The following is a 19,400-nucleotide window of genomic DNA, read 5'->3' on the forward strand; positions in this document are numbered from 1 at the left end:
TAATAATAGCAACTCCCTATTTCATCCAGACTTTCCAGCTCTTATCAGCTTCCTTTCCGAGGTCCAGATCTCCTCTCTTCAAGACAAGCAAATTTAACATCCTTAAACAACGTCGCACAACACCACTCTTTGGAAAGGGACTTGTCTTCGAAAAAGGCTGCTTTTGGATCCTTCCTACTTGGATAGCCCAGAATCTCCCTCCTGAACACAACAAGGACTATTTCATATGTTATATGACAAGCTTGCAAATTTTCCTTTGTGGACTTCAATTCCAAGAATCTCCTGTCAGCATGTTGGTGAAACGATGTTATGAGTTTTTGTCCAAGACAGGAAATGTTTGCAAGTTTTACTCACACTGCAGCCTTCTCCGCCTTCACTTGCAGCCAACATGGTTAGCCAGGCTAGCCAAGGAATAATGGGAGTTGTAGTCCAAGACAACTGGAGGGGACTAGGATAATTACACTTCCAGTGTAATTTTATGGTTAACATGCGGTGGAAGTTGACCACAGAATCACAATGGAGGACCAAAAAATGCCCAGAGAAATGTTTTTCTAGGAACCTCTAGGTCCTCCAGTATGACTCTATGGTCAATTTCCAGACAGCACAGATCCACCATCCCATTGATAGGGGACTCAAGAAGCAACAGCCCCTTTGCCAAAATCCAACTGTGTTGGCTGTTCACCACCAGCAGCTACATGTGCTTCAGGCCCAGCAATACGTCTAAAGTTCAACTCATGGTACTATAGCCATAGAAAGAAACATCCAAAACTATATGAAGCAAAATATCTCATTCCAACATATGGGACCAAACTGTCATTCAATGATCCCCTTCCTTTGTACTAGACACTTGTCAAAGTTTCTGATCAATACTGGAAATAGTAGGCAGGCTGCCCACACAGTAAATAAACTCTGGCATCTTCCTTAGACAAAGCCGCCTCCTGTTCTCGGAGAATTAACAAGCCCAGTTCCATTATGTCAGTTAACAGAGACATCATCTTGCATTGCGTAACTTTCCGATGCTTACTTTGGAGGCAACGTGCGACATTTTGTTCCAGAACGGGTTCATCAAGCCACCAAACGAAGTAATTTAGCAATTAGCAAAAAAATCAAACTAATCAGGGCCTCTGCAATTGGAAAGCTCTTGAACCTCAAAATGCAAAAGTTGTCCTTCGTTGGAAGAACAACTTTTGTGTTTCAAAGTTTTGAGTTTGATGGAAATATCCATAGTGCCTGGCAGTGAGGATGCCAACTTCCCCCATGCCCCATAAAAACAGGCAATTCCCATGGCAGTTGGGGTGGGTGGCAAATCCATTCTGTTTTTTAATGGGATTTTAAAAAGTTTTCCAAAGCGTTGAACCACTTTAGGGACACGGTATTCAGCAACTTCAAAATGCAAAGTAAAACCTTGAGCAAATGCACCACTCCGCAGGCTAAGGAGCCACCAACTGCCACTGAAAGGTGTATGTTTGTGTCTACAACATCAGAAAACACATTGAAAGAGGACAGCCTTCAAAATAGCTCCTCCGCAGCTGAGAGAACTTCAACAGGACAGCATCTTGACCTGGTTCCCTCAACCCTGGCCTTGATATGAGACACCTCCGTACTCCATACAAATCGAGTGAAAAGAGAAAAACATCACAAAGCAAATAAGAGTTTTTTCTTTGGTTTATCTGTAATGGGGGCAGAGAAGCAAGCCAATAAATGACTATAACACTTGCACAATGGGATGCCGCCCGCCAACAGCAATGGTTTCCCTGTCTGTGTGAGAAGAATGGCATTTTCTCCGCACAGAAAGCTGAAAGGATCAAGTAGCAGGGAAGCGCAATAATCTCCCAGCTGAAGCTCACCCAGGAGGGAAAATCCCTGGATAGTGAGCAACACATGACTAATGATGCATTTGTGGCATTTGGAAAGCTTGACTGTGCAGAAAAGCACCTAAGGATAGAAGCAAGTGGAAAGTAACAGATTCTATATTTTACTGGAATGATCCTTAATGCAAAACAGAGATGCTCTTAAGCAATCATTTTATGATAGGGCACAATCCACTAGGCCCACAGTCTCAGACGCAGAAGCTTGTGCCATCGCATCGCCATCCCATGGGGTCTTTCCAGCTTTGCACAGGCAATATTGGGAGAAATACGGAAGACTTCCCAGGTAGATTGCACTTATATTTTAGGTTACGCCATTTTGTTCCCAGAACAGTTGGGTATTTCAAGGTAATAGAGCAGGAACACTTCTATCTTCTTTTCTCAACTCACCACTGGAACAATCTGGACCTCCCCATCCTGGTTCACAGTGACAGGTGTCAGGAGAAACACATCTTCCATGGACACATTCTTCAGTGCAGAGAGCTGGAAAGAGAAAAAAGTTGTTGCCGTAATCATCATCAATCATCAGTCATCATCCATCATCATCATCATCATCATCACACAACCACCTCGATCATCATTATAGGGATAGAATCCCAAGACCTAGCCATGTTAGTCTGGAAAATCAGTACGCAAAGGGATTTCGTAGCCCCTTTGAGAGCAACTGAGAAAAAGAAGTTGTAGCAAGGGCTTCTGTAGACTTGGTTTCCTTCCTCAGATGAATGGAGAGAAGTGGTGCCCAGGAAGGACCTTTGTGTGCATAGCCAGACTGTATGAATAGCCATAGAAATGCAAAACTTGGTACCGGGCACCAGGTCATTTCAGGCATCTGAGAAAGTGGACCAGTTCTAAGAAAGCTTATGCTACAACATCTTTTTCCCAGTTAGACTCAAAGGTGCATCATCATCACTATCATCATCTTAATTAGAGTCCACCTTTTTCCCCATCAGATTATGGCACTCTTTTTGCTATAACAGACTAGCACAAAGCATCCGCTTGAGAAACTCTCATAGAAAAAGATTAGGGTCCCATTTAAGAAATAGGGTCTTCTGCTATTGCAACTTTCTGTGCCTGCCCCATGAAGCAGGAGGTAGTAAGAGGGGGAAAAGACCGAAAGAGAATACTTGTCCTCTTGTAATCTTTAGTGTTTAATTAATTTTTCATTCTATTAACATTCCACATAATACGATACAGCGGTCCCCAAGGCACTCTTTCCTAATGTACTTTTGGAAACAGTCTTGCCAGTTAATGGAACTATAAAAATTACTTGCATCAAAAGGTCAGGAAAAAATAAAGATGAGCCTCTGCTCTCCGGCAGAGCTACCCCTTTTTGCTAGCCACCCCAAAGGCCCTGGACGCAAAGAAAACTCTCCACTTAGGTGCAAGCAAAAGTAGTTAGGGGCCTAAATACCCCAAAGGCACCAGGTCCCATCTGATCTTGGAAGCTAAACAAGGTCAGCCCTGGTTAGTACTTGGAAGGGAGACTGCCAATGAATGCCAAGTGCTGTAGGCTTGATTTCAGAGAAAGAAACTGGCAAAACCATTTCTGTAGCTGAGTGCTCCTTGCTTATGAAATTTATGGAGTTGCCTGAAGTTGACAAGTGACTTGAAGGCACACATGGGTAGCATCTCAATGCCCAGAGTAACAGCTTGGCACCTGAAGTTCCATCTCTTTTCCATTTGCAACCCTCCGTTCCTCCATTTCCCTTGCTCCACACCTCCGGGGCCCTTTCTCCAGCATCTCATTGACTGGTTTATTATTAGCATTCTTGGCACCGGTACCAAGTTGGATCCATCCTGGTAATAAAATGACCTACATCAACGTTCTGCCAAAAATGCCAGCTTGGTAGCAAATGTGTTTAGCGTGAGATATTGGGGCTCATTCAAGGTCATGCTGTAACCATTCCTCAGCAGCAGAGAATTTAAAGAGAAAAAGCAACCAGAGAGGAGGAGAGAAACAGATTCGCCTAATGCTTACCATTGACTTATTCTCATTGAGAACAGATGCTACTAGTTTGGCCAGGTTGATATTGTCACACTGCTGTGAATTTGGACCAAAGACTGTTACACAATGTTAGTCTTCTTGCATGGAGTCAATTGTGCTATGCATCCTTTGTGTTGAATGGAAATACTGCAGCCAAAAGTTCAATCCAAGGCGCAACCAAATCCACAAGGCATACACACATATGCATGCACAGTTCTGCTCTTGCACACTTGTGAATGCTAATGTTCTGCACTGGACACAAATGTGCAATGCAAATAGGCAACTTGCACTTGTCAACGACACCGATAGACTCCATCTTTACAAGCCATAGACAGACAAAAAAAACAACAACAGCACCTCTCATTTCATAAGAAAAGACTGAGTGCTTAAGGGTTGGGCTTCTAAACCAGAATGCAGAATCTCAACTATCACAGGATAAAGGACAGAAGAACAAGTTGTTGTCATTGTGTTCCTTCAAGTTCTTTTTGACTTAGGGCTCATGGGATTTTCTTGGGAGGTTTCTTCGGAGGAGGTTTGCCATTGCCTTCCTCTGAGGTTAAGAAAATGTGACTTGTCCAAGGTGACCCAATGAGTTTCATGGCTGAACTGGGAATCGAACCCTGGTCTCCATAGTCTTAGTCCAACACTCAAACCATGACAAATGACAGTGCACAAATGACAATGGGACAAACTGGGATGCAAAACCCCATTAACAACAGGAGAAAGTGGTAAAATACAATACAGGCATTTTCCCAGATAAGAAAAACCTACACAGCCTCCCTTGTGTCTACCAACACACACATATATACTAACAATATATAAAGGTGATATACACAAATGACTTGCAACGTCTGTATGTTCCCAAGCATATCATCACAGACATGTTTAAAGCCTCTCATCCTATGGGTTTAATCCCCAAGACAGAAAATAAGGCAAAAACCTTTTCTGGTGTCATTCCAGCTAAAAGCAACTTTTTCCTTCTCCAGCACGAAGGCAAAAGCCACACAGGGCTCAATCAATTCTGCTAAATCAATACTGCTAATACCATAATATTTCCTCGTATGATACCCGCCGTTTAATATCTACCAATGGATGAGCCAAGCTTACCAGCCGCACGATTCTAAGCTGCCATTAGAACACTTAGCAATGAATTACAAATATCTTCAGTGGGATAATGGAGTTAAAGCAGTTGCTGCCTCAGCACAGCAGATGACCCTGGCATCCATGCCTAAACACCACCTTGGACCGCATCCTCTCTTGTGATTCACCAGCCTCACTAGTTTAAGAGAAAGCATTTTGTGTCCTTGCACTTTTGGGGAAGATATAGAGTTTTTCATCAACTGGAAGAAGGATCGAAGGGATCAGCCATCCTGGAATTGATCCTAACAATAGGGAAGAGTTGGTCACTGGGATGAAAGCAGTTGGCACTATAGGACAATGGTTCCCAAACTTGGATCCTCCAGATCTTTCGGACCTCAGCGCCCAGAATCCCCAATCATTGGCCAACATGGCTGTGGCTTCTGAGAGTTGAAGTTCAAAACACTTGGAGGAGCAAAGTTTGGGAAGCACTGCTTTAAAATGAAATATTTTTTTTATTATTAATAATATTTGTTTTAATGATTGCATGATATTTTAATTATTATTACGTTGGTATTGTTTGTTGTGGGGTAGGGAGGGAGGTTTATTTTGCATTGTATTGTATTGTATTACCATGGTTGTAAGCCACCTAGATCCAAATGGAATGGTGGGGTAAAAATAAAATAATTATTATTATTATTATTATTATTATTATTATTATTATTATCATCATCATCATGCTAGAATTCAATTTTTGGAACAGGCCAAAGAAGAGTACAGCCAAAAAATGCATCTAGGATTTCAGCAAAGATGATTTTGATCAAACTCAGGGAAATCCTGAGCAGACTCCCATGGTGAATGGACACCTCTATTGACATCATTTCAGAAGACTCCAAAAATGGAATTTTGTATGATGGGGACCTTTGGACTCCATGAATGCACCACACACAACCTAAAATAAACTCAGAAGTAGGAGTGTGAAATCCCAGCTGGAGCGATTTTGGGGAGAGAGAGGCTCTCTCAACACATTGAAACAACCTGTTGAGAATCTTCCACTCCCCGCCCCTGAGGTCTCACCTCCAGAATAAGACAAAAAAGCATCAAGTCCTTTTTGTGTGTTTGCTGCAATTTCTACAAAATTGGTGCTAGGGACTTTTCACATTATCTATTTAAGCACACACACAGCAAGCACTGCAAAGAACGGCCAATTGATCAAACAGACACAAACAACCCACTCAGTGCTACTACTCTGAGCTGTCCATGCAGCAAGACAATGTTTATCTGAGTTTAAAGTTCCTGCATTTACACAGATACATAAAATCAACAGTCCCAAAAATTGACAAAATCCCTCTAAGACCTACTGTATATATTCATGTATAAGTCTAAAAATTTAGGTTAAAACCCCCCAAAAAACTGAGTCGACTTATCCATGAGTCAATGTAAGTACTGTACTTTTACTCGTGTGTGTGTGTGTGTGTGTGTGTGTGTGTGTGTGTACATATATGTATACGTAGAGTTTAATCTGCCCTGGAAGCACTGACCCTCTTTCCACACTCTCATCCATCCAGCCTTTACTATAAGCACAAATAAGTTTTTTGGGTATTCTTTTCCTTTGCTTTGTCTTCACATCCTTCATTACATGACCCTAAATTTTACCCTTGACTTATCCATGGGTCATATCAAAACCCATAATTTGGTCCCCAAAACCTACCCTGAACTTATACATGAGGTCGACTTATAGTTGAGTATATACGCTACTCCCCAAAATCTTGTAGTAAGGAGATTGCTCTAGGGACAGTCTGGAGTAGTGGTCTGAGTGTTGGACGACGACTTTGGTGATATCCCAAATGGAGAGGTAAACAGCGATACCTGGCTACTAAGGACAGAGAAACCCTTTTGGAGTGGGCTACTGACATTGGCAAGGCTAGCAGGGACTATTTTTAAACCCGCATCCCTGGTCCGCATCCCAAGGAGGGTGCCAACATATCCTCACTGCTGTACTGCATGACCCAGAATAAAACAGAAACATTTTCAGCCGTCCGGAGCTCATTTGATTTAGGCGGCGATAAGTGGAGCGAGGTGGGATCCTGCCAAAGTAAAGTGGGCTATTATCAAATGAGCCATTATACCATACATCACAAAGGGGCTTGTCGCTCTGCCTCTCTCTTTCTTACAATGAAGGCATGTACTGTCAGATCTTTGCGCCAATGATGCTTCCAAGCTCTTGCTCAAGAAGTACAGAATATGCCTTTCCCATGAGCATGATCAGCTTGTCCCACATATTTAGCAAAAGGATACCCAGCCAAGCTCAAAGGAAGCCTGGATCTCCGATGGTGGCTCTGCTTGTACAATGATAATGGGTACTTATCAGATTGTATATAGCCTAAGGCTATGGATGAGATCTCTGGAGAGGTGCTGGACTCTTGGTCCTCTTGGCTTATAAAAGGAGCCAGAGAAAAACTGGCCAACTAGCTAAAGGAAGCAATGAATGCAAAGCTTCAATATGCCAAAAAGCCCTCCCTGAATCCTTTCTTGTTTTTAAAAACCCAGAACGGTGGCACAATACTCATTCTCTGGGGTTAGGTCCAAAACACGCTGCAAAAATAATCCAGTTTGAGACTAGGAAATCTTGGGAATTGTAGTTTATTGTAGCACCAGAGTGCTTTGATAGAGGCGGGCAAATGTCTCACAAAACTACAGATCCTAGAATTACCCAACGTTGAGCCAGGGCAGTTAGAGTGCTCTCTGGACAATTTCCGCAGTGTGTTTGGGACCTTAGTTAACTAGAGATTTTTATTTAGCTGGGAAAGCAACCCCTCAATGGCAATTCCAGCTCAATTCTCTGCAACTGCTTAAAACCAGCCAGGCTCCCAAAGACTCAATTAACATCTGGGAGTTTAATTAGGTTGTGACCAATGAGCCGGCGCTGCAGTCCCCAGCTTTTTATTTATCAGAATTCTTCAAAGGCACTTCCCTTGTTGCCGTATTGATTCATTTTCATTCCTGGTTTCCAAGTTGTAAAGTCAAGCAGAGGAGGGGGAAAGTGCTCCAAAGAGCTGCCCGTCTCCATCAGGCGGGGAATCTTTTTTGGAGATTGATTCTCCTCCTTGGCATCCCTGATGTTCAGGGCTATTCTGCAGCAGCGAGAACAAGGGGACCGGCGAGAAAGGGGCACAGCTGGAGGGGAGGATAATAGGACAAAGTGGGAAAGATGGTATCTCTGCATTTGACCGCGCACATCATGTCCTTTCTAAAGGTCATCTTGATTTAGGCACTATTGTGTTTTCTTCCCTCTTATTTTTCTCCTTTTGAAGAGTGCTGCAAAGAAGTTTACCGGAACGGAAAGGAGAAATAAGTCTACTCCATTCAAGACAGGCAGAAATGAGGTACATTTGAAAACCAACCCCGCCCTCCCCAGCAAGTTTAATTTTTAAGCATGCATTTTATCTCACACAGTGTCTTTCATGCAACTTTAGTCATCTCAACAATAGAAACCTGGTTTCCCCAGCAATGAAGATCTGAGACTGAGACAACAGTCCAGGAAGAGATACCTATATATTTTGAATTGTCAAGACCTTCCTTTGAGCGGAGTCCAAAAACAGATGTTCTCTACTTCAACTTCCCAACTATCATGTGGTTTTCTTGGCAAGATTTGTTCAGAGGAGGTTTGTCATTGCATTCCCTTGAGGCTGAGAGAATGTGACTCCCTAAAGGTCACCCAGTGGGTTTCATGGCCAAGCTGGGATTCGAAACCTGCTCTCCAGAGTTGTTGTCCAATGCTGAAACCACTACACCACACTGTGCAACCCTTCCAGATGAAACAAGGAAAGATTAGTCAAGGAGCCATAAATCTGACATTATTTGAAGTCACACAACAGCAAACCCCTATGGCTAGAGATGACCTCTGGTTACTTCCTGCTCCATGGATGACTGAATTGTTTTGGTACTAAAACAGTTTCTATGCCCACCCAAGGAACCCAGAAGCACCTTGCCCTGGCAGAAATGATCCCAGATAATGAAATATACTGCTTTTCTTAATTTAAACAACACTGTTGGTACAACGCAATGCTGAGACATATACACACATAGAAAAATATACTCTTCACAAAAGCACTTGTGCTATTAATAGGCACTTCTGCAGAAAGGAAAATCATTGCATTAAAAAAGAGAGAGAGAAAGAATTAAGCACACTTCAGTATATCATTCTAGAGTGCTAAAATGCTGAAATACCAACATTCATCCTAGGATCAATAGTCTTGCGATGCGACGCCACCAGCACCACCCTCCTCTAAATATTTCCAAAGGATTATCAAGGGGGAAATAAGATATAGGAAACGCAGAAGTGCTGACTTGGCGTTTCCCACCTGCGCACAATTTGCACATGAGCCGTGAAGCTCCGTCTCCCTTTGCTTCTCAAGTCAGAAGCATGCCATTGTGTCGCTGTACTTAATGTGCCAACTGATTCCCAAATGGCGAGGAAAATCAGATTGATGCAGATGGAAGAGAAGCTTGCAAAATTGTTACTTCAAGCGTCCAGATGTTGAACAATCAGGCCATATGGCTTAATTGACAGAGCCTTCCCTTGGGATTTTGAAACCCAAATAATCCATTACTTCTGCCACCTTGGCGACATCAGGTGGAGGAAGGAGGCCTACATACACCAGGCTACAAATGGTTGTCCGTACAAATTGTACTCAAGGGCTGCCATGGGGGCAAAGAGAGCAGCTTTGAAAGGTCTGAATAAAGGCTAGAAAAAGATATGGGAACTCAGGAAAAACAGCCGCCTCAAATAGGACAAATAGCAAAATGTTGCATTGTGGACCACTTCTTTCTGGGTTCCACCAAGCCATGTTGTGCCCTTATGTCCTTTCCAACTTACGGCGAATCTATCACAGGGTTTTCTTGGCAAGATTTGTTCAGAGGGGGTTTGCCTTTGCCTTATGAGGCTGAGAGAGTGTGACTTGTCCAAACCACCCAATGGATTTCAATGGCTGAGCAGAGATTCAAACCCTAGTCTCCAGAGTCCAATGCTCAAAGCACTGGACCATGCTGGCTCTCTCACCGAGTCTTAATCTTTTTCAAAATTCTCCATCTCAATTCCATTTCTCCCTTCCTCAGATAGCTTTCCAGTTCCTCTTTTCTAACAGCCTCATTGGGCTATTTGGGTTTCTGTTCTTTCTTTCATTTTAAGGGAAGCAGCTGCTTGGCTTCTGCAAACCATGCATTTCCCTGAACTTGCTATTATCTCCCCTTTGCGCATGCATGGTGCTGTTTTGACTACTGACTTTATCACACGTGGATTTCAAAGCACAATTAGAGGTGGGAAAGAAGTGGCTTTGGTGATATTTGTCACAAAACAATGCCTTCAATCCAGAGTTGCATGGTTAGGGCATCCCTTTTCATGGATGGAGGAATCCATCAATGAGCTCCAAATCACTCTAGTCTCCAGAGGCAAAATGTCACTGTTGCGAGTGTTTCATTCTTCCTCCTCTTTGCTATTCCCAAGCAGCCAGATTCTCTTTATTTGTTTTCTATTTCTTCTTCTAAAACTTGAATTGCAGCAGCAGAGCCTCCAGGACTATAACTTCCAGAGTCATCCAGATTGCGTGGCCATAATGGTTGGTGAATCCTGTGTGCTTAATAAAATAAAAACAGCAATACCAACATTTCTGAGCTCTGACATTGCCCTGTAGATGGTTCATAGAAGTCTTCCACAAACAGATCACTTCACATGCTTTGGACTACAAATCCCAGCATCCCTGACCACTGACCCTGCTGTCTAAGGCTGACGAATGGGAGCCAAAGTGTCAAAATGGCTGCAGGGTACCAGATTAGGAAAGTCTGCTGCATTAAAAATAATAACCCGCCATGTACAAAGATTTCAAAGGACAGGCTGAACAAAAGCTCCATCCAAAATGGGTCCATTTAGTAAACTGGAGTCTCTTTTCTGCCTGGACAATTATTAATTTTAAAAGCGAGGGGAGATCTTCAATCGCCATCTTTGCTGAAAGGGCAACGTACAAGAGAAGCCCTCCAGGATGTTTTAAAAGCACCATGGATGAATTCGGAAAGCTAGCCTAGGCTCAGATAAGGCCTAAATAATTTCAAAAGCCTGTGTTGTTTAAAAAAGAGGGGGTTAGGTTTGCAAAATCAGAGAATGGAGTGGCTTCTGCAATTTATGCATTGGCTTTGCCAAAAAAAGGGCTTACCTTAGCAAACGAAATACACTAAATCACACTTCTGCATGGATTTACTGCTTATTGTTCACAGCTTGTTTGCAAAGAGAGGGTTTGGAGAAAGCAGGATCATGGATACATGCAGTTTAAAAAGAGGAAGAGAGAAGTGGCAGCAAATCACTTTGCAGGAAAAGGAGAAGCTCTCCCAGTATTCAAGGACAGGGAATTACACACAGCTGCGTATGTAAGCGAAGCAATGGGTTCCAGTTTTTCTGGGTACACAGACATAAGAAGACAGACATCTTAGCAGCCAAAGGCTCACCTTCACTAGAGAAGAGCATTTTATATATGCTGGCAACCACAGATCGTAACCCAGATTATAGCATCCTCATGACACAAGCAGCTCAGGATGGTCAGGTAGACGTTTTAAACAGCCTTCTTATAGAGATCCTAAAAGATTGCAACATTTGCTTTATTATCCAACCCCTGCCTCCTAAATACAGCCAGCCTTCACCATATACTGCTCCATCTCCTACACTTCACCCAAACAGACAATGCAAAATTATTAATACATGGGGAAATTATTAACTCAAGCATTACTCCCAAACATTAATCCTTAATATGTCACATTCTCTGATGCGCGTCAAAGAATTATTATAGTAAGGTGGGGAGGAAGGATCAAAGTAATGCTTTTCTTCTCCCTCTGAGCCATCATGTTAAAATAAAAGCCTATAAAATGATATGAAATGCATTTTCAGGATTAGTGGTTACCTGAGATCTCCCACTCGAGAGACACAAAGGGGAGATCCTCTCTCTGAATTTCTCCAGCTTCAAAGCTTTTGCGCCTTAGCTACAAAGTGCTTCCGTCGACTGAACTCTTTTCACCTCTGGCCACCAACTCACATCCATCATGTCACAGTAAAATGAGATTGATGGTCTTCTTGCAATAGGAGGAATGGGGGAAACCACTCATCCATAATGCAAGACCCCCCTGTCCCAGGAGCAGTCCACCTCAGTCGGAGAAGCCGGCTGAAAAATTACCACGTCCAGAAAGGGTTGCATGGTGGGTGCAAAGAGGTTGTAGCAGTCGACTGTGATCCTGAAAGCGAATGGTTTAAACAGTGCTTTGCTTCACAATTAGGCTGTTCTTCCAAGCTCTTTCAGTTCTCATTGTTTGTAGGAGATGTGTGCAAGGAAATCCCATTCCAAGTATTATAAAACCTTTAATGAAGCTGTCCAAGGTCCAGGACCTAATTTGGAGGAAGAATTGAAAGACATAGCCTGAAAGTCAGTATGCAAAGGGATCTTTGTAGCACCTTTGAGACTAACTGAAAGAGAGGAGTTGGTAGCATGAGATTTAGAAGACCCAAGTCTACTTTCTCAGATGCATGCATTTGAAGAAGTAGACTCAAGTCTATGAAAGCTCATTCTACCAACTTCTCTCTTTCGGTTAGTCTCAAGATCCCTTTGCGTACTGATTTGGAGGAGAAGAGCAGAACGTGTTGAGTCTCCCTTATCCAAAATGTTTGGAGCCAAAAGTATTTTTGGATTTTATACCTATATGTGCATATATGTACATAATGAGATATAGAATCATAGAGCCAGAAGAGACTCCAAGGTCCAGCCCAATGTCATGCACAATGAAGACCCAATGAAAGCACTCCAAGGATGGTGGTTTCCCGACCTTTCACCATTTTGGTTGCCATCCTCTGGACACACTCCAGTTGGGCAATGCCCTTCTTGAATTGTGGTGCCCAGAACTAGAAAACAGTATTCAAGGTGAAGTCTCACCAAAGCAGAATACAGTGGTACTATTACTTCCCTCTGTCCAAGACACTATACTCCTATTGATGCAGCCTAGGATCATATTGGCATTTTTAGCTGCTGCATCACAGTGGTTTGCTAAGCCTCCCAGATCCCTTTCACATGTACTGCTATCAAGGCAGGTGTCCCCTGTCCTATATCTGAGTCTTTCATGATTTTTCTGCCTAAGTGTAGCGTCTTACATTTTTCCCTTTGAAAGTCATTTTGTTGGTTTTGGCCTAACTCTATAATCTGTTGAAATCATTTTGAATTCTAATCCTATAATCTGGAGTATGAGATACCCCTCCTAATTCGGAGGATAAAATCAATACAAGTGGAGTCTCCCTTATCTGAAATGTTTGGGACTGGGAATGTTTTGGATTTCGGAATACCTGCATTAACATATGAGATACCTTGGAGATGCGACCCGAGTCAAAACACAAAATTCAAGGGAAACCTGAAGCTCAATTTGCTCTTGGGCCCATTGATTTGGGTTTTTTTGTCATCCCATGCTATCTGTCCTTGGAATTACACTCATTCCTAATAACAGTATTACCTGCTTGGGGGGGATTTCAGATCTTGCTTTGGAAATAAGAAAGCCATAACTAGGAAATCTAAGAAGCCAAGAAGAGGGTGAGCCAAGAAGGATTTCCGGCAGCCAGAGGGACATGATGCTCCTGGAAAGCTCCTGATGCTACCCTCCATCCATTAATAACAAAGCCCACATCCTCTCTCCACTTCCTCGGCCTTTTCTCTTTCCACACACGCTTGAAGGAGAAAAAGACAGAATAGCTGCACAATGTCTTTTGATTTCTAGCACCCGGAGCTGTCCGTTTGGAACCAGCCGCCGATTTGTATACAGAGAGAGAAAAGGAAGGAGAGAATGCCAATCTGCATGATTCCCACCGGTTATAGAAATTGGATTATCTTGCTGTTAAGTATGAATTTTTATATTATTTTATACGCAGCCTTGAACATATGCTCACAGAAAGGCCAGGCTTTTATGGCGAGTGAAAGTGAGGGGGAGAAATGGGAATAAAATCACAAAGCAGCAGGAACAAATCTCGACATCATTCTGTTAAGCCCCCAAAGAGTGCCGTTAACAGAGATTTAAAAACTCAGCACTCGCCATTCCATAAACGCATTGCACTTAATTAGACAGTTGCCTTTTTTTAAAAATGCAAGAAAGCAAGGGCAGTATATGAGCAAAAGAGGAACCAATTAGCTTTTAATCCAAAACTTTGAAAAAAAACTTTTAAAAGGTGAGCTTTTGAGCATTACATGCTCTGAGAGACATAGTCTCCCTTCGCCACACGCTATTAACTCTGGTTAGCACCAACAAAAACGACTTTGCAAGGTCAAGCAAAGCACCTTTTTTGAAGCACTGTCTTCCTCAGAGGAACTTGCGATCTGGAGATCCGCTCCTCCTTGCAGCACCAAGGATCCTGAAGAGACCTTTTACTCAGATGTGGTCTTAGTTGCGGGCTGAATTAAATGAACACCTAAGGTCTGGAAACCGCCAAGCCCTATAAGGAGAGGCTTAGGGATCTGGGTACATTTAGCCTGGGAAGGAGAGGGTTAAGAGGGGACATGATAGCCATGTTTGAATATTGGAAGGGATGCCATACTGAACAAGGAGCAGGCTTGTTTTCTGCTGCTCCAGAGAATAGGACCCAGAACAATGGATTCAAATTACAAGGAAAGAGATTCCACCTAAACATTAGGAAGAATAATGTTGTTGGGCCGCATTTTAACCGCCATAGCTCAGTGCTATGGCAACCTGGGAATTGTGGCTTCTTTCAACACCAGAGCCCTCTGGCAGAGAAGGCTAAACATCTCACCAAACTACAAATCCCAGAATTCTATAGTATGGAGCCATTGCAATTAAAAGTGATGTCAAACTCCATTATTATTTACAGTGCAGATGCAGCCCTAGTCCCAAATAGTAACTCTTCCAAGCTCCGAATCTCAGGACTAGGGAAGAGTATGGAGAACTGTTGCCTGTCATCAATGCACACAGTATTGCCAATATCTGCTTTTAGAAATACAGGATAAGAAAGAAGCTTTAAGAAGACCTTTCCAGGTAGACATTTTCCTGTTGAGTCTCCCACGCATTTACAGAATGAACATTGTTCCATCCAACATCTAGCATTTGGTTTAGCAAAGTGATTCCCAAACTTTGGTCCTCCAGGTGTTTTGGACTTCAACTCCCAGAAGCCTTGGCTAGCTTGGCCAGCAGTCAGGAGTTCTGGGAGCTGTAGTTCAAAACATCTGGAGGACCAAAGTATGGGAACCACTGGTTTAGCACTTCAGAGAGGTCAGTGTGATGGTCCCACAAGTCAGACTTGGAGTAAAGTGAGAAGTAGTGGGTTTAATCTCCAAAATGTACATACCAGAGTTTGGAAACTTTGCATCCACAGCCATGAGGGCTAGAATCTCTCCGTTTTTGTTTTTTGCTGAAGTTTTAAGCGCACGCTTTCCAACAAGCGACCAAGACAAAGTCACAGGAGTTGGCAACCCAGAGAATTTAAAATGACTGCATGCATGTACTTAGCTATATAATTAGCCACATAACTCAAGCGTGCAACTGCTGTCCGACTGACTTTGCTACGTTCAAGCAACCATTTCCGGCATGAAGCATCCATCATTTCTTATCAGGAAAACAGGCCTGGAAATTGTGGCAGCATAACCAACTATTAATTCTATGAAAAGCAATTTTCAAACTACATTTTAATGTGCTATTTACAGGAGGTTCTCATTCTCTCTCTCTCTCTCTCTCTCTCAATTCTTGCAGTTCCCCGGGATGCAAATCTCAGGCTTGTTATTTCAAGCAGAGTCCAAAAACTAAAATAAAAATATTAACATGGCATCAGTGTCTATGGACACCACATAAAATAACCGTGTGGTTTGTCGCAAAGTCACTGCCACCAATATATAAGCCCAAATGGTAGCATTGAAGAGGTTTGAGACCCAAAAGAAAGGCTCAGATGCCATAGGAAAGGGTTTCCAAATGCCATGTCCATTATAACCTTCATGCTCAAGGGCAGGACATTTTCGTCCCAAAGAAATCACATATTGTTACAAAACCCCATATGGAATTGGACCTACAAGGTAAATATTCAATGACAATGTCACCTGAAAAGCTACAAACAACATCCCCAAGTTTTAGCAACTTGCCAAATGCACATTTAAAGACCAAAACATAGCCTGTCCAAGGAAATCTGTTGGTTTGGGGTTTTTGTTTGTTTGACTGTTTTGGCACTGGGGTATTTCTTTTATTTCAGCCAGGGTAACACATGGGTCCAATTCCCCGCTTGACTATTAAACCCAATGGGTGCCCTTGGGCAAGTCACATACTCTCAGCCTCAGGGGAAGCAATGGCAAACCTCCTCTGAATGCATCCTGCCAAGAAAACCCCATGATAGAGTTTCCTTAGAGTTGCAATAAGGTGGAAACAACTTGAAGAGACACAACACATACATAACACATCAGGGGGAAAATTTTGGCCAACAATGACACTGGGAAGCAGAAATAACACCGTCTCGTTGTTAATAAGATGGAGGCTGGGGTACATTGGAATTCTTAGTGGGTTTGAAAAGTCCAGAAAGGACACAATAAACCTCACCTTAACTCCGAACACAAGGCTAAGCCTGAAGAAAGAGGCTCCTCCCTCCCTAACTGTCATCTTTCGGCCTCTGAGGGAGAGAGAAGGCTGGCCCAGTACCATCAGGGGCTAGCCTGAAGAAAGAGGCTCCTCCCTCCCTGTCATCTTTCGGCCTCTGAGGGAGAGAGTAGGCTGGCCCAGTACCATCAGGGGCTAGCCTGAAGAAAGAGGCTCCTCCCTCCCTAACTGTCATCTTTCGGCCTCTGGGGGAGAGAGAAGGCTGGCCCAGTACCATCAGGGGCTAGCCTGAAGAAAGAGGCTCCTCCCTCCCTAACTGTCATCTTTCGGCCTCTGGGGGAGAGAGAAGGCTGGCCCAGTACCATCAGGGGCTAGCCTGAAGAAAGAGGCTCCTCCCTCCCCAACTGTCATCTTTCAGCCTCTGAGGGAGAGAGTAGGCTGGCCCAGTACCATCAGGGGCTAGCCTGAAGAAAGAGGCTCCTCCCTCCCTAACTGTCATCTTTCGGCCTCTGAGGGAGAGAGAAGGCTGGCCCAGTACCATCAGGGGCTAGCCTGAAGAAAGAGGCTCCTCCCTCCCTGTCATCTTTCGGCCTCTGAGGGAGAGAGTAGGCTGGCCCAGTACCATCAGGGGCTAGCCTGAAGAAAGAGGCTCCTCCCTCCCTAACTGTCATCTTTCAGCCTCTGAGGGAGAGAGTAGGCTGGCCCAGTACCATCAGGGGCTAGCCTGAAGAAAGAGGCTCCTCCCTCCCTAACTGTCATCTTTCAGCCTCTGAGGGAGAGAGTAGGCTGGCCCAGTACCATCAGGGGCTAGCCTGAAGAAAGAGGCTCCTCCCTCCCCAACTGTCATCTTTCGGCCTCTGGGGGAGAGAGAAGGCTGGCCCAGTACCATCAGGGGCTAGCCTGAAGAAAGAGGCTCCTCCCTCCCTAACTGTCATCTTTCGGCCTCTGGGGGAGAGAGAAGGCTGGCCCAGTACCATCAGGGGCTAGCCTGAAGAAAGAGGCTCCTCCCTCCCTAACTGTCATCTTTCGGCCTCTGGGGGAGAGAGAAGGCTGGCCCAGTACCATCAGGGGCTAGCCTGAAGAAAGAGGCTCCTCCCTCCCTAACTGTCATCTTTCAGCCTCTGAGGGAGAGAGTAGGCTGGCCCAGTACCATCAGGGGCTAGCCTGAAGAAAGAGGCTCCTCCCTCCCCAACTGTCATCTTTCGGCCTCTGGGGGAGAGAGAAGGCTGGCCCAGTACCATCAGGGGCTAGCCTGAAGAAAGAGGCTCCTCCCTCCCTAACTGTCATCTTTCGGCCTCTGGGGGAGAGAGAAGGCTGGCCCAGTACCATCAGGGGCTAGCCTGAAGAAAGAGGCTCCTCCCTCCCCAACTGTCATCTTTCAGCCTCTGAGGGAGAGAGTAGGCTGGCCCAGTAGCATCAGGGGCTAGCCTGAAGAAAGAGGCTCCTCCCTCCCCAACTGTCATCTTTCGGCCTCTGGGGGAGAGAGAAGGCTGGCCCAGTACCATCAGGGGCTAGCCTGAAGAAAGAGGCTCCTCCCTCCCTAACTGTCATCTTTCGGCCTCTGGGGGAGAGAGAAGGCTGGCCCAGTACCATCAGGGGCTAGCCTGAAGAAAGAGGCTCCTCCCTCCCCAACTGTCATCTTTCGGCCTCTGGGGGAGAGAGAAGGCTGGCCCAGTACCATCAGGGGCTAGCCTGAAGAAAGAGGCTCCTCCCTCCCTAACTGTCATCTTTCGCCCTCTGAGGGAGAGAGAAGGCTGGCCCAGTACCATCAGGGGCTAGCCTGAAGAAAGAGGCTCCTCCCTCCCTGTCATCTTTCGGCCTCTGAGGGAGAGAGAAGGCTGGCCCAGTACCATCAGGGGCTAGCCTGAAGAAAGAAGCTCCTCCCTCCCTAACTGTCATCTTTCGGCCTCTGAGGGAGAGAGTAGGCTGGCCCAGTTCCATCAGGGCCAGCCTGAAGAAGCAGAGCCCTCCCTCTGGTCCATCTGCCTTGGTCCAGGCCTCAGAGGGAGAGAAGAATGCTGGACCTGATTCCCACCCCTCTCACCATTCCCTTCTCCTTTTGTGTCGTGTCTTTTAGATTGTAAGCCTGTGGGCAGGGAACTGTCTGTTATCCCCTCTACTGTAAACCACTCGGATTCTCAGTGATTGGGCGGTATATAAATAAAACCTATTATTATTATTATTATTATTATTATTATTATTATTATTATTGCCTGTAAAATAGGATTCCAATGTGGTCATAAAATGCTCAATTCATTTGGTGCTAGCTTCTTATCTGGGTGCATGAGAGTTTAGCCATGCATCTATCTCACACTCTGTCATTCTTTCCATCTTGTACTTTTCTGTAATTATAATCCAATCGTTGTTGGATTTTACTCATCATCCACATAGTTTAACTTTCTTTTTCTGTAAAAGGAGTGAGATTGTTCCTTCCTAAATTACATTCCTAATGTAGCTGCCTTGAATCCCATTTGGGGAGAAAGGTGGGACATAAATCCAAGATTAACTCAGCCTTCCATCCTTTCGTAGGTCAGTAAAATGAGTAACCAGCTTGCTGGGGTCAAACTGGCTTACAGATTGTAAATTGCTTAGAGAATGCTGAATTCACTGATAAGTGGTATAGAAATGTACATGCTATTGCTATTGCCATCTATTCAACCTCCCTCTGCCAAAAGTGTGCACCCATCCAAACCCATGCAAAGCAGACAGACAGCCATACATGTAACAATGTGCATTTCTGCAGATTTCAGTGGATACTCCGATAAAAACCACAGTCTTTTTCTGAGGAGTTAAGGAGTTCCCTCACTCTTGTGAATTGCCTATGGCTGGATCACATTCTCCCCAACTGGAATGAGGAATATTTTAATCAT

General features: G+C 44.2%; 1 protein-coding gene across 7 annotated transcripts in view; it reads right to left on the bottom strand.

The window, feature by feature from the left end:
* The window catches only part of LOC149307480 (multiple epidermal growth factor-like domains protein 11), a 282,125-nt gene that overhangs the window by 167,276 nt on the left and 95,449 nt on the right, over positions 1-19,400 (bottom strand). For all 7 annotated transcript variants that reach the window (XM_089539259.1, XM_089539256.1, XM_089539257.1 and 4 more), the window contains one exon: positions 2,259-2,351. In XM_089539259.1, the coding sequence (XP_089395385.1) occupies positions 2,259-2,351 (93 nt within the window). The remainder of the gene's footprint in view (positions 1-2,258; positions 2,352-19,400) is intronic.

Source organism: Sceloporus occidentalis, unplaced genomic scaffold (assembly GCF_023333645.1).
Source record: "Sceloporus occidentalis isolate IW3139 unplaced genomic scaffold, rSceOcc1.0.p SCAF_9, whole genome shotgun sequence".
NCBI lineage: Eukaryota > Metazoa > Chordata > Lepidosauria > Squamata > Phrynosomatidae > Sceloporus > Sceloporus occidentalis.